The sequence below is a fragment of the Rhinatrema bivittatum genome, chromosome 8, assembly GCF_901001135.1.
Source record: "Rhinatrema bivittatum chromosome 8, aRhiBiv1.1, whole genome shotgun sequence".
Lineage (NCBI taxonomy): Eukaryota > Metazoa > Chordata > Amphibia > Gymnophiona > Rhinatrematidae > Rhinatrema > Rhinatrema bivittatum.
The window spans coordinates 241,845,218-241,861,218 of record NC_042622.1 but is presented as its reverse complement, the minus strand read 5'-3'; the positions used below and the strand labels follow the sequence as shown (position 1 = coordinate 241,861,218).

Genomic DNA, 16,001 nt, shown 5'->3' with positions numbered 1-16,001 from the left:
TAAAAAGGAATTCTACGCAAACAGAATCCATGATATACAATATGATGCCAAGGCTCTGTTTTCTTTTGTTTCACAACTCACAAAACCCTCTGCCCCCACCATCCCTGATGAACAGGCTCAATCTAAAGCCAATGATCTTGCACGCTTCTTTCAGGATAAAATTGCAAACACATTGGCACGTCTCCCCACTAATACAATAACCCCAATTTTCAACTCCAACACCAACTATCACCCCAGAAACACCCTTGACTCCTTCGAACCTACTACCACCATGGAGATAGAATCCGTTCTCAAAAAAATGAAACCCTCCAGCCATCCGACAGACCACATCCCTACAAAACTTCTGCTTCTCATCCCCAGCACCATCTCCAGATCACTCACCAATATCATAAACTGCTCCCTGGCACAAGGAATCTACCCTGACGAGCTAAAAACAGCATCTCTCAAACCCCTCCTAAAGAAACCCAATCTAGACACAAAAGAACTCGCCAATTTCAGACCCATATCGAACCTGCCGTTTCTAGCGAAGCTCACAGAGAAAGTTGTGAACACACAACTCTCTGACTACCTTGAGGAAAATAAAATTCTTTACCCTGCACAGTATGGTTTTCGAAAATCAGCCAGCACAGAAACCCTTCTCATCTCCCTATCAGACCACATCCTCATGGGACTAGACAAAGGGCTTGCATACCTACTGGTCCTTCTAGATATCTCATCGGCATTCGATACGGTAAACCATGCCATCCTCCTAAATCGTCTTTCAGAAATTGGAATCACGGGTCTTGCCCTCAATTGGTTCAACTCATTCCTCAACAACAGAAGCTACAAGGTGAGAGTCAACAACATAGAATCACCAAGTTATATATCAACGCTAGGCGTTCCACAAGGCTCATCATTATCTCCAACCCTTTTCAATATCTACTTACTACCCCTCTGCCAACTACTCACTAACCTACAATTAACATACTACCTCTATGCAGATGACGTTCAGATAGTGATCCCCATAAAAGAAACCCTGACAAAAACACTCGACTACTGGGAAAACTGTTTGAAATCCATAAAAAGTCTCCTCTCCAGCCTGAACCTGGTGCTCAACGCATCCAAGACAGAAATCCTGCTCATCTCCCCTGAACACTTGACTAACACCGATTCTACTCCCCCGGACACACATATTTCTCACACAAGAGATTTAGGAGTCATACTAGACAATCATCTAAACCTAAAAAAATCAATCAATAATATCACCAAAGAATGCTTCTACAAGCTTCAAGTGTTGAAAAGAATTAAACCTCTCCTCTACTTCCAGGACTTCAGAACTGTCCTCCAATCTACACTATTTTCAAAGACGGACTACTGCAATGCATTGCTCCTGGGGCTCCCCATCTCAGCAACAAAACCGCTACAAATGCTCCAGAACGTAGCAGCCAGAATCTTAACTAACACTAACCGAAGCGCCCACATTACCCCTATCCTCCGTAACCTACACTGGCTGCCAATAAAATTCAGAATTCAACATAAAGCACTCACCATAATACACAAAACCATTCACAAACAACTCACCCTAGACCTACAGACCCCACTCAAACTCCATGCCTCAGACAGGCCCATCAGAGAGGCATATAAAGGAATGCTGCAAGTCCCACCTACCAAATCCACCCGGCTAACAACCACCAAAGAACGTTCCTTCTCTACAGCAGGACCAGTCCTCTGGAACAAACAACCGACTGATCTAAGACTGGAACCATGCCTCCACACCTTCCGAAGGAAACTTAAGACGTGGCTTTTCCTCCAAGCCTTCCCCTAACACAAATTAACTCGTCATACCCAGATCAAGGAACTTAATGTCTATTAATTTCATAACATATTATATGATAATTACCTAGTTAATCTCTATCGCTCTTACTCCTACTTCACTTATTCCTAGCTACACTAGCTCCCAAGTTCAATACCCCTGTTTATTGTAACTTTGATTTTTCGACCTTTCTTATTTATGTTTACTCTGGTTTTATTTTACTTTTGGTTTTCCCCTGTTCCATGTAAACTGGCCTGATATGAATCCCATTCATGAAGGCCGGTATAGAAATGTTTTAAATAAATAAATAAATCTGATGTTGTCATTGTACCATTGGTTCTGGTGTTTTTGGTTTTTTATTGTTTCCTTTATCATGGGGTTTATCTTGTCCGCTATTGTTTTAGTGATGGTGAGCCAGGAGGAAGTGGCGTCTTTTGCGTTAGATAGGTCTATGTTTGTTAGTTCTGTTTGTAGATTATCTTGAAGAGTCTCGATGTTAAAGGGTGGCCGGTAGGAGAAGGATTTAGGTGGGCTTTTTTTGTTGTAAATTTACAGTTGGAAGTTAGATTGGAGAGGATTAGAGAGTGGTCTGACCAGGGGATTTTAGTGATACTTGTTTGGTAAGTAGCCCATATGTCAGTATTGATGAAGACGAGGTCTAGTGTGTGACCTGCTTTGTGCGTTGGGCCATTGATGATTTGACTTAGGCCTAGGGTTGAGAGAGCAAAGTTATTGAGGTACATGTGGGGGATGGTATCTATGTGGATGTTAAAGTCTCCTAAGATGATGATGGGTTTGTTAATAATTAGTTTGGTCAGGAAGAATTCTATCAGTGGTGAGCAGTTCCGATCAAGTGAATTGGGGGGACAATATACAAGACAGATGTGTAGTTTTGGTGAGTCAAATAGTGCAATTTCCAGTGGTGTGTGGATGTTAGTTGGGAGTAATTTCATCTGTAGGTTTTTTTTGATGATTAGTGTTAGACCTCCACCTTTCTTTTTTGGTCTGGGGATTGAAAATGTTCTGTAGATAGGGTTATTGATTTGGTTGATTAAGACTGGGTCGATGTTTTTTATCCATGTTTTCGTGATGGCTAGGAAATCTGGTTTGTAATCATCGAGTAAGTCGGTGATGATGGGTATTTTCTTTACAATGGATTGTGTGTTGAATAGTAGGAATGATAGTGCTATGTAACTGCTGTAGGTCTTAGTATATGGGACAAGTTATCTGGTTAACAGGATCATTTATCAAAATGCATTATGGCGTTAACGTGTGTGAAAGTATAGTAGCGCACAGCGCGAATACAAATTTTTGAGGGGGGGGCAGGATCGGGGGAGGAGTTTGGATGGGTTTTAGTTAAATTAGGGGCCATATTGTGCCATGCGATATCATAAAGCATGCTATTGCTCGGTTTTAACTACACCTTTTTCTCTGGTGTTAAGCTGTGCGATATGTCCGAAATGGCCATAACGCAATTCGCAATAAATTTTTGGAAATGCATTTTGGCCATTTCTGTTTTTTCTTTTTCTTATCAATTTTACATAATTCTACAAGTATCCACTTGTTAATAAAATTACAATGTAGTATGTAATAAGTATACCATAAATCAATATTTGTTATAAATTATAACAATCGTAAGAAATAATATAAATCTACATTTGTGTATAATAAAGGAAATATGGGAGAGAGAGCAGGAAAAAATAGAGCGTTACCTAATTTCATGAACAAATGATTCAGGAAAAAGACCTATTGAACAGAGGCCACACCAATTACTTCATACCAGACCTACATTGGAAAAAACTTTAGGTGTGGGAATCCAAGAATGCTCTCAAATGGGACGGCTCATAGTACACATATTCTTGCTGTTGAAATTTTAAATAACATTTGCAAGGAAAACGTAACTGAAATACTGCTCCTTTTTCAAAGCCTCAGCTCTCACTTGTAAAACCGATTTCCTTCTAGCCTGGGTTGCTTTAATTAAATCAGGATAGCACCATACTTTATAACAATGAAACAATACATGCCTATTCCTAAAAAATACCTAAACATAGTATTTCTGTCCATTAGAAAAGCGAAGGAGACTAATAAGGGTCTCCTTGAAATTACTAATTCTTGCGAGGTCTCTAATAAAGCAGAATTGTCCAGTGGTGCCGCTGGTTCCTCAGGATTTGTTTCAGTATATGGCAAGTAATAGGCTTTGGTTATTACCGGTGCTATGCTTTCAGGCAGTTTTAATACCTGCGACACATACGATTCAAAGAGTTCCAACGGAGAAATGTTTTCAATAACAGGAAAGCATTTTGGCCATTTCTGGGCTTGGGGAGGGAGGGGGCGGGGGGAAGAGAGAGAAGTTTTTGACATCATTTGGAGTGAGGAAAGTCTCCAAAAGATGAAATTTTGCATTATGTTCTCTCACCCTAGCTTTTTGGTACCCTGTTATACAGTCAAATCTTCACTAAGGTGTACTGTGCTATTCGTACTTCTTATAAAACTAGCCCCTAAACCACTACCAACATCTCACCTCGACCTATCAGGGGGCCCTCCGATAGAGATATAAATACTTAACTGCTATGAGGGCCTTGTAGATAGTCTCTCAGTCTCTCTCTCTCTCCCCCACCCCAGGATGTGAAAAATAGGGATTATAGCAGTGCATGCTAACTTCATGGTAACTTACACATTTCCATAAACAAGCCCCTTTTTGATAACGCATGTGTTATTAATTTTTTGGGATGAATGATGGGGTAAATTAGCTGGATAACTTGTCCACTAACCAGCCTACTGAATGTGGACCTCATTGTGATAAATTCTTGAGGGGTTCGCTCGCCTTGAAAAAGGGTAAGACAGCAATCCAAAAATCCCAATACCACATCCAGATCTCCCAAAACAGATTCTCTGAACAGTAGTACTTCCCATCAATTCAGCAGATCTAAACATTGAAAACAGAAGTACGTGGTTTCACTTTTATTGGAAGCAATTCAAATAAGACAGTAGAAATATTACTGGAGTTGAAACCCACTAGAAGCAATAGAAAAGTGCACAAAACCCCAATTTAATGAAACACTTTGTGCCAAACCATCAACTATGGTTGAACAATTTTAACAGTAAATATATAGCATAAGTATAGCAATATAGAGTATCCTAGCAATGTTTGATATCTGTAAATGTGCACATAGCAAGACTCTGTTGGGGCCCATTGCTGGAGTTTTGTGTTGGCAAGCCGAGGCTCCTCACTGAGCCCTGCATGTCCACAACTCCTGGGTGCAGGTTCCTGAGGCAGCACCTCCCAGTTAGTAATACAGTTAAGTGAAGATTGCTGGTAACCCCTGGCAGCGCTGGTAAGGTTATTTTCTTCTCTGTTTAGGTGTCCCTCCAGCAAATAGGCTTTAGGGCAGGCAACTCTTTATGCTATACCCCTTCAGAAATCTCAGTTCAGTTAGCTCTGGGTTTCCAGGAGAAAAGAGCAAGATGCAGATGCCAGATTCTCTGTCAGATTGAGGTTGGTGCTGGTAGTCTCAGGAAACACCCTTTAGATCAGTCTTTGAAACTGCTTGTGGGCTGCTCTTTCAGCACATACATAGGCAGGAAACTGCTCCCATCGGTCTCTCACACCTAGCTGGATCTCTCTCTCCTCAGCTTGCCCTGGAGAAGCAGCGTTGCCAGGTTTTCATGAAAGAACAAGCACTTTTTTCCAAAAAAACAAGCCCAAAAAAGCCTAAAACACATGAGATTGAAACTTTTTTTATTTTTTTATAGCATTTATCACCCTCACATACTCATTCCCTCTCCCCACCCCCCTCCGAGCACATCTCTGGCCCCCACACTCTCATTCCCCCCTCCCTAACCCCTCTGAGCACATCTCTGGCCCCCCACACACTGATTCCCCCCCTCTGAGCACATCTCTGGCCCCCACACTCTCATTCCCCCCTCCCTAACCCCTCTGAGCACATCTCTGGCCCTCCCACACACTGATTCCCCCCCTCTGAGCACATCCCTGGCCCTCACATATTCATTCCCCTCTCCCCACCCCCCTCCGAGCACATCTCTGGCCCCCACACTCTCATTCCCCCCTCCCTAACCCCTCTGAGCACATCTCTGGCCCCCCACACACTGATTCCCCCCCCTCTGAGCACATCTCTGGCCCCCACATACTCATTCCCCTCTCCCCACCTCCCTCCAAGCACATCTCTGGCCCCCACACTCTCATTCCCCCCTCCCTACCCCCTCCGAGCACATCTCTGGCCCCCCACACACTGATTCCCCCCCTCTGAGCACATCTCTGGCCCCCACACTCTCATTCCCCCCTCCCTACCCCCTCCGAGCACATCTCTGGCGCCCCATACACTGATTCCCCCCCTCCGAGCACATCTCTGGCCCTCACATACTCATTCCCCCCTCCCTAACCCCTCCAAGCACATCTCTGGGCCCCCACACACACTTATTCCCCCCCCCCCCCCCCTCTGAGCACATCTCTGGCCCCCACATACTCATTCCCCTCTCTTCATTCCCCCTCCAAGCACATCTCTGGGCCCCCACACACACTTATTTCCCCCCCCCCTGAGCACATCTCTGGCCCCCACATACTCATTCCCCTCTCTTCATTCCCCTGCAAGCACATCTCTGGCCCCCACACTCTCATTCCTCCCTCCCTACCCCCTCCGAGCACATCTCTGGCCCCCCTACACACTGATTCCTCCCTCCGAGCACATCTCTGGAGCCCCCCCCCCCCCCCCCCCCCCCCCCACACACACACACACTAATTCCCCTCTCCAAGCACAATTCTGGCGCCCACATACTCATTCCCCCCTCCGGGCACATCTCTGGCCCTCACATACTAATTCCTCCCCTCCTGATACCTGGCTGTAGCTGCACAGTCTGAAGATTCCTTTGCTGTTGCTTGCTGCTGCTGGTCTACCCACGTGCCTGCGCTGCTGTGCTGGCTGGGTCTGTCCACAAAATGTGCTCCTGTCTGTGGTGCACATCACAAGGCTTGCAGCTTTGCTCTGATTGGCTTACTGCTGCAATATAGGGATAGGGTGCACCTGCTATGGACAGGCTTCATCGCAGCAGCAGCTAATCACTGTAACATGATTCAGAGCACAAGTCCCACCCAACAAGCCCAAAAAAACGCATCTGGCAGAAAAAAATAGTCCAATGAAAAGCAACCCGCGAATCGGAAAAAAAACCCCGCGAATGACTACAAAAAGAAGCCCAATCTCGCAGTAAATAAGCGAGGTTGGCAACAGTATGGGAGATTCATGGGCTTTTCTTCCTCTACCTGGTGCCAAGATTGTACAGCTCCTATTGGCTCCTGGGGAATCCTCTGACTCTGACCTCTTTGCAACTTTCCTTCCATCCCTCTTAACAGTTCATCTCTGTAAACTGTTAAACCTTTGGTGACAGTTCTGCAGGCAGCACCTCAAAGATATAAAACAACTGTTTTAGCTCCAGTTTTTTTCCCTTTAAAACTTCTTGATACTTTTCTCCTGGTACCAAGGGTAGGTAGCAGCAGAATACCCCAGGTTCAGTAAAACAATAAAGGGGGAGACGCAGATTGGCTTCCTATCTTAGTATAGCATGAGCACAGAGGTGCTGGGAAACACTTTTTGAGAACTGGGTCACACTGAAAAATCCCAAAGCCTTCAGTGGCCTGGCACAGGGCTACAAGATCTTTCACCTCTCAGTCACTGGTTCAAATCCAACTTCAGTTGGTATAGTGGCCAAAGTTCCCATTGGAAAGGAATTTTGGATTGGACCCAGCTTCAACTAGGGCTGTAGAGCCATGAATTTCATCTGCAGCTATCCAGGGTTTTTTCTCATTTTCAACCCATCTAAGCCAGCCCCTGGGGAGACAGTTGTAGTCAATGGCTCCTTCAACAATCTGGTATGCTAGCACCCTGAGTCTGGTCAGTGGGTGCTGCTGTTGTGTTACGCTTGGGGCTTTCTTCCCTTCACCCTCTGCAGCATTCCCAGCCCCGTTTTGTCAAAGGAGGAGAAATCAAACTCCGGAATCAAAATGTTAGCAACCTGTGTTTGGGTTTTTTTGTTTGTTTGTTTGTTTTTTATACTTGGCCACAGAAAGCCTGAATTTGCTTATGGTGTTTTTCATTTGGTTTTTCAGTAGCTTAAATTTGAAAGTGGTGAACCCAAACTTCAAATGAACTGCTGATCATCCAGCTGAGGTGTCAACTTTTGTCCAACCTGAAAACTCTCTAGAACCTACTTTTGGTTCTCTAGAGAAAACTCTCTAGAACCTACTTTTGGGTCCAAGCATATGAATTGAGAATACACATGCATCTATGCACACACATATCCATGTAACACATAGTCACCTACATTTAATGCACTCATACATGTGTACACACTCATTCACATGTGCGCACATATTTTAACAATGGCATCTGTCTGGTACTTTCGCCATTTTCTTGACTGAGGCAAGTCTTTCTCTTCTGCCCACTAACACTGCTCTCACCACCTTTTCTCCCCCCTCCAGGTCTTGGCGAGTCTACGCACGGTCAGGAATAATTTTACGTTGCTGAATCACATGCAGGATCGTGTGACCAACAAGTAAGTGTGGAACTAGGAATCATTTCTGGTGTCCTCATTGATAACCTTATTCCTATGTCTGCAAATGTATGCATCTCATTGGCTATGTCTTCATATTGTCACACTTTTCTTGGATATTGGGGCCACACACCCCTGTTTTTAATAATCCCCAAATTCACTTTTCATGTCTTGATGCACTAGTCATACTTTCTTTATATTAGTGTGGTGACTGCATGGGAGTTCTGATGACAACCATAGTGGCAGCACCCTCCCAATTTACTTTAGGTTCATAATACTAGGAACAATTAAGCTGGTGGAACTTTTAAAACTGCTTTTAATACTAATTCTCTTTTGGAATTAAATTCAAATCTGAATTAAAAAGCAAGTATCTTAATCATCGTATTTACTTTAGCCACTCTCTAAAGTATTACAAAATATTTTCTTCTGTTAATCTAAAAGGAATCAAAAACATACCTGGAAACAGACATACTCTTAAATTGATTTTCCTCCTTGTTTTGGCAGAAGATCCAGCAATCCCCCAACTATATATAAATCCATCCTTTCTGGTAAGTCTATGCCATTTATAACTACTGATGACGATATCTTGTGATCACATTAGTTTGAAAGTACCAGTGCATCATGTTAGATGAAAGCCATTCCTCTTCAGAGATATGCTTATAAAATTTCTAATTTCTAATTTTGTGACTGGCCCTTGGTAGAGATAAATCCTCCAAGTACTCAGTATCAGATGCTGTAACAATTGTTTTTTAACACCTTTGCAAATGTATAAAATAGGGCGAGTGGCCTAAGGCTTACCGGAGAATCTCAGGCTCCAGACAGACATTTAAACACATATGGGGAGAATTGGAATTGCAGCCATTTGGGAATGGTGTTCTTTATGGAACCATTCAATACATTCAGAGCCAGTTACCTAAAGAAAAGGCTTTACATTTATTATATTACTTTCCAGAAAAATCACCTCTTACCAGTAAGATTCATTAGTATGTCTTTATGGAAAGATTCCCACCTTCCATGCCTTTTGGAAGGAGGAAATCTTTCCATGCTCATGTTCTCAAACGACAAGGGGTTGTGGATGAACAGGGAGGTCCCCCAGTTCAACAATTTCTCTCTCTCAGTCCACTAAATCTGTCCCCATGGTCTCTCTTTCAAGTCCATCCTGTTCCCAGCAATCTCCCTCAATCCTCCCACCAGTCTCTCTCTTTATCAATCCCCCAAATCTGTCCCCAACACTCTCTCAATCTCATTCTATTTCCATTATTCTCTCTCTAAATCCTCCAATCCCCCTGAGTCTTTCAATCCTCTCATCTTGTTCTTATCAGTCTCTCGGTTCTCCACCCTATCCCTACAGTCTCTCTCAATCCCATTCTGTCCCCAATCTCTCAATCCTCCCACCACTGTCTCTCAATTCCCCCACTCTGTCCCCATCACTCTCTCTCACTCCTTTCACCTTGTCCCCTCCAGTATCTCAATCCTCCCACCCTGTCCCCACCAGTCTCTGACCAGTATCTTCTTTCTCTCCTCCTACTCTGTGCCCACTGTCTATCTTTCTCCCTCTCTCACTTGTCCCCATTATTCTGTCTTATTCAGGCCCAGCACAACATTCCCCATACTCCATAGGAATAATGACAGGGGCTCAGCGGCTCCAACATTAACACCTCCCTTCCCACCTTTTGTGCTGCTCTGTCCCCGCCTCCTCACCCTCTGTCTACCACCAGTATCTCCCCTGCCCCCACGGTTCTTAATCTCTCTGCCCTTCTGACCCTCCCCTCCAATGCTGTCTCTGGCTCTCTCCAATATACCCTCCAACATTACTTCTTCTTGCTATCACACAGCCACTACCTCTCACACAAAATTCACCCCTTTTCAATTCTTTCGCCTAGAAGCATTCACTTCCTCTTGCGTCTGTCTCAAATCATCCCTCCAATCACTATCCTGGCTCACTCACCCCTCCAACCCCATCCCATCTCTAGCTTCCAATCTCCCCTCTGTCCCATCAGCTCTTCTGGCTCTATTAAGAACATAAGAACATGCCATACTGGGTCAGACCAAGGGTCCATCAAGCCCAGCATCCTGTTTCCAACAGTGGTCAATCCAGGCCATAAGAACCTGGCAAGTACCCAAAAACTAAGTCTGTTCCATGTTACCGTTGCTAGTAATAGAGGTGGTTATTATCTAAGTCAACTTAATTAATAGCAGGTAATGGACTTCTCCTCCAAGAACTTATCCAATCCTTTTTTAAAACACAGCTATACTAACTGCACTAACCACATCTTCTGGCAACAAATTCCAGAGTTTAATTGTGCGTTGAGTGAAAAAGAACTTTCTCTGCTTAGTTTTAAATGTGCCACATGCTAACTTCTAGGGGGCACTCCATGTCTTTGTATTATCCGAAAGAGTAAAAAACCGATTCACATCTACCCGTTCTAGACCTCTCATGACTTTAAACACCTCTATCATATCCCCCCTCAGCCGTCTCTTCTCCAAGCTGAAAAGTCCTAACCTCTTTAGTCTTTCCTCATAGGGGAGCTGTTCCATTCTCTTTATCATTTTGGTCGCCCTCTCTTTTCCCCTTCCACCTTCATTACCTATGATTGCTACCCATCCTTTTATGTCCCCCCCCCCCTCTCTCTCTCTCTCTCACACACACACCACACACACACACTTTCTGTTTTTTCAGATTTCTCCCAATTATCACCACTGACTTTCTCACATCCCTCTACAGCCTATCCCCTTTCATTTGACTCCCTTCTATCCCTAAGCCCTGCTCCAGCCTCTCCCTTCTATCTCTGTAGCAACCAGCAGCACTGTCAGGTCAGAAGGGGAAGGGAAGACTGGAGCAGAAAGGCTCTTCTCACAGGACAAGCAGGATGGTAATCCTCACATATGGGTGACATCATCAGGATGGAGCCCAATCATGGAACACTTTTGTCAAAGTTTCTAGAACTTTGACTGGCACCTACTGGGCATGCCCAGCATGGCACTAACCCTGCATCCATCCAGCAGGGGTCCCCCTTCAGTCTCTTTTTTTTCCGCTTAGCAGTAGCCACACGGGTTAAGGAGCTCTCTAGAGATTCCTGACAGGAGTTTTCCTCACGGAACTTTTTTCAAAATATTCTACCCCATAGGGATCCCCCTATCGATATCCGTACTCTGCGGTCGAAAGGTACGGCTTTACCCTTATTTGCGGTCGATTCCCGTGAGTTTTCCCTTTGGGGCCTACCGGCCATCGATCGCACCACGGCTAAATTTTTGTCAAAGCCATGGCATCGGGTTTTCGTCGGTGCCCCAACTGTCCTCGTACAATGTCCATCACAGACCCACATACAGTTTGTGTATTGTGCTTGGAGTCCGACCATGACATCCTAACTTGCACCAAATATGCCCAAATGACGCCAAAGGGGCCGTAAGGCCTGCTTAGAGAAGATGCAGTTTCCTTTTCATTCAAAACCCCCGACTCCATCGACCATTTCGACTTCGTCTGAGCTGGTGCCATCGACCTCTCGCCAGCAGCGGGACACCGGTGCTGCCCGACCAGCATTGACTACTCCAAAGGTGTCGACTTCTTCCTCATCACCTCAGGAGAAGGGCCGAGGAAAACATTGTGAAAAGCGTCAACACTGGCATTGGAAGGCTCATACCACTGATCAGGCAAGCCCTCGGCATCAGCATCGACAGAGCCACCGACAAAGAAATCCCGTCCAGAGAAGGCCCCATCCTCCTCTGCGACCAGGTTACCGAGGCGTTCCCCACCTTCATCGGTGCAGGAAGCTGCAACGCCACTTTTACCGGTGGACCTTCTGGCTACGCCATTGTTGCCTCCCACTCCTGAGTTAGGGTTACATGCCCCAGGCTTCCGCGAGGAATTGGATCGGATGATCCAAGAGGCCATCGGTAAGGCACTTCAGGGCTTTCAACCTCCATCGGTGCCGACATCGATGCCAGCCCCAGTCACCGACCCGATGCCCACGGTGCTTGCACTGCTTCTAGGCCGATGACTCTTCCAATGGTGGAACCGAGAGTACCAGTATGTCCACCGCCTTCCACGCCAATACCTTTGTCATCGGAAGATGAAGAAACACCGATACCCATACCGCCGTCTGGAATCTTGCCACCGACTCACCCGTCGATGTCACCAGTTCCATCAGTACCGCATTGTCCTCCATCGGTGCCGCCATCGGTACCTCCTCTAGTACCATCGATGCCTAGGCCTGATCCTTCAGGACTAACGCCATTTCTTCTCTCTGGTGATCCTATGGGAGCTGGGGATCAACCTTACGATCCTTGGACCAATGTCTCTTCCCAGAATTCTAATGATTTGCCTTCAGAGCCCTCTTCCCCTGAGGAAAGACGACGCTCTCCTCCAGAGGATCTCTCCTTTATTAATTTCATAAAGGAAATGTCTGAAATGATTCCATTTCAGCTTCAGTCAGAAGAGGACTCGAGGCACAAGGTGCTGGAAGTACTCCAGTTTCTTGATGCCCCAAAGGAAATTATGTCTATTCCTATTCATGAAATCCTAATTGACCTGCTGGAAAGGAATTGGGAGCACCCAGGCTCTGCAGGCTCTGTACCACCTGTCAACCGAAAGACAGATGCTACCTACCTTGTCCAGACAGCCCCTGGGTTTCAAAGAACACAGCTGGCTCACCATTCTGTGGTTGTGGAGTCAGCCCAGAAGAAGGCATGATGTTCTAAACCTCATTCCTCCATACCGCCAGGGAAAGAACAGAGGTCCCTGGATGCTTTTGGCAGGCATTTCTTCCATGGCTTAATGCTCATTTCTCGCATTGCTTCCTACCAGTTATACATGACCCAGTATAACAGGGACCTGTTCAAGAAGATCCAAGATTTCTCTGAATTTTTACCAGAACAAGTCCAAGATCCACTCAATACTCTGGCTCAGAAAGGCCTAGATGCTAGCAAACATGAGGTCTACGCTGCCTGTGATATTTTTGACACTGCCTTCAGAGTGTCTGCAGAAGGGGATTAGTGCAAGAAGGTGGGCCTGGCTGAAGTCCTCAGACCTACAACCAGAGGTGCAGGACCACTTAGCAGACCTACCCTGCGCAGAAGATAATCTCTTCGGGGACAAAATCCAGGAAACAGTGGCATAGCTAAAGGACCACCATGAAACGCTGTGCCAGCTTTCCTCAGTGTTGTGTTTGTGGCATCGTGTGGACCCCTAGTCACAGTGGAGATGACTCCTCCCACAGGAAGGGGCCCCGTGGGGAACCACAGCGATAGGCTAAACTCAGAGAGCAGACACTTGTAGGTGAAAAGCTTTATTGTACTGCTGTAGATAGATGGTATGAGGCAGGAAGGAAAGGCACTGAAGTCCAGCAAGGTGCCAGTACGCTCAGACAGTCTCAGATGTAGAAGTCTCACCCAGCTGTTCAAGGTGGATAGGAACCCGTAGTGCAGGAAAGGCAAGCCTGGTGGGTGGAGTTGGAGAACTGGATCGCAGAGGTACTCACAGGAGCGTAGTGTGGTGTCTTCCTGGCAATGGAGATGGTGGGACCGAAGGTCCCTTGGTGCAGGATAGACTGGACTGATAGGCCCTCGACGAGCGACTACCTGATAATACAGAAGATCCTGAAATAAATAGAAAGAGACCCCCGAGGAGCGGTTGTCTAGTTATTAGAACCCCGAAGGGTTGTTGGAAGCGAGAGGCCCCCGAGGGGCGGGTGCCTAGAGCTTCGTTAGGAGCGAGATTCCCTGGAGGGAAGTGAGGCGTCTAAGCGAGCAGCTTAGAGTGGTCAAAGTAGCTAAACTGAAGTCCTTGCTAACTCAAAGTAGGTAGCGTAGCGGAAGCTTAAATACCTGGAGGTATTGACATCATGCGGTGGGGACACCCCTGAGGTTCCCGCCATGACGTGTACTTAGGTGTAGGCAACGTGCGCGCGCCCTAGGAGGCCTCGGGAAGGAGCATGGCAGACTGGGACTCCCATGCTGAGTTGGAGATGCCGAGGATTTCGGCACTGGAGGCAGCCATCTTGCCCAAGGAGGAGGAAAAGGATAGAAAAGAGATAAGGCAGAGCGGTCGCAGCCGTCTGCAACTGACGGACGCAACAGTATCCCCCTTCAAAGGGCCCCCTCCAAGACCTCTTCCAGGTGGTCTGGGTTTTCGTGGGTGTGCCAGGTGGAATTGATGTACCATGTCCTTATCTGTGATGTTGGCCAGCGGTTCCCATGAGTTCTCTTCTGGTCCATAGTTCTCCGAGGAGATGAGATTCTTCCTTGTCTTGTCTCTCTTATGGACATCCAAGATGTCATCCACGGCATATTTGATGTTGTCCTCAGTGTCCAGACTAGTAGGTTCTGGGTTGTTTTTGGAGAATTCAGAAAGCATCAAGGGTATTAACAGAGAGACATGGAATGATTGTGTATCTTCATTGATGGAGGTAGTTTCAAACTGTACGTCAGATTCCCTAATCGCCGAAGGTTAGCAAAGGGTCCAACATAGCGAGGTACAAAACGTGCTGAAGGAAGTTTAAGGCGAAGATATTTGGTACTTAACCAGACTTTGTCTCCAGGCTGAAACTGTGGTGCCTTTCGATGATGAGCATCATAGGTTCTTTTTGCCTTCTGTCCTGCTTTGAGGAGTAGCTCCTTCGTTTGCTTCCAGAGTTGAGATAGTTCTGCTGCAATAGTCTTTGCACAAAACGTTCACCCGGTATTATTCTTATATTAAATTTCAAAAGGTGATTTCCTGTATCACCATAAAGCAACTTATATTATAATCAATCACTACTATATTGAAAAATAATTAAGGGTGATGGGTGATTGTTTCATATATTTAAAGTCACCATCCTGGTGCCATATTTGTGCTGTAATCATTAACAACCAACCACCATCCGATTTTAATCAAACGAAAAAATTTTTATTTTTTTATTTTTTATTCTAAAATTACTATAATGGGACACAGGAATCCACCCGTATCTTTGTACTGTATTCATGTGTCTATATCTTCAAATATGTAATATGGACTTATCTCTGTGACAAGCACTTTTTCTCATTTTAAGTTTTTTGTTTCAAAGAGTATAAGAGACATTCTTGCAAGCTAAGGGGAGTATAAGAGACATTCTTGCAAGCTAAGGGAGTATAAGAGACATTCTTGCAAGCTAAGTAACAGCGGCGGTAACTTGACGGCTTTGAAACAAAAAACTTAAAATGAGAAAAAGTGCTTGTCACAGAGATAAGTCCATATTACATATTTGAAGATATAGACACATGAATACAGTACAAAGATACGGGTGGATTCCTGTGTCCCATTATAGCAATTTTAGAATAAAAAATAAAAAAATAAAAAAATTTTTGTTTGATTAAAATCGGATGGTGGTTGGTTGTTAATGATTACAGCACAAATATGGCACCGGGATGGTGACTTTAAATATATGAAACAATCACCCATCACCCTTAATTATTTTTCAATATAGTAGTGATTGATTATAATATAAGTTGCTTTATGGTGATACAGGAAATCACCTTTTGAAATTTAATATAAGAATAATACCGGGTGAACGTTTTATGTGTAGTGTATTGTACTCCCTTGGTGAGGGTCCTTTGGATATTATTTAGCAATAGTCTTTGCAGCAGGAGAAGCCACTGATAATTCAATTGGCAGAGGAGGCAGCGGTTGTCGTCC

The 16,001-nt window shown here is 45.1% G+C and overlaps 1 protein-coding gene across 3 annotated transcripts in view; it reads left to right on the top strand.

Annotated features, from left to right (window-relative positions):
* PDE4C (phosphodiesterase 4C) overlaps window positions 1-16,001 on the top strand; it is a 969,601-nt gene that overhangs the window by 783,029 nt on the left and 170,571 nt on the right. For all 3 annotated transcript variants that reach the window (XM_029614335.1, XM_029614336.1, XM_029614337.1), the window contains 2 exons: window positions 8,283-8,356; window positions 8,858-8,901. In XM_029614335.1, coding sequence (XP_029470195.1) covers window positions 8,283-8,356; window positions 8,858-8,901 — 118 coding nt within the window. The remainder of the gene's footprint in view (window positions 1-8,282; window positions 8,357-8,857; window positions 8,902-16,001) is intronic.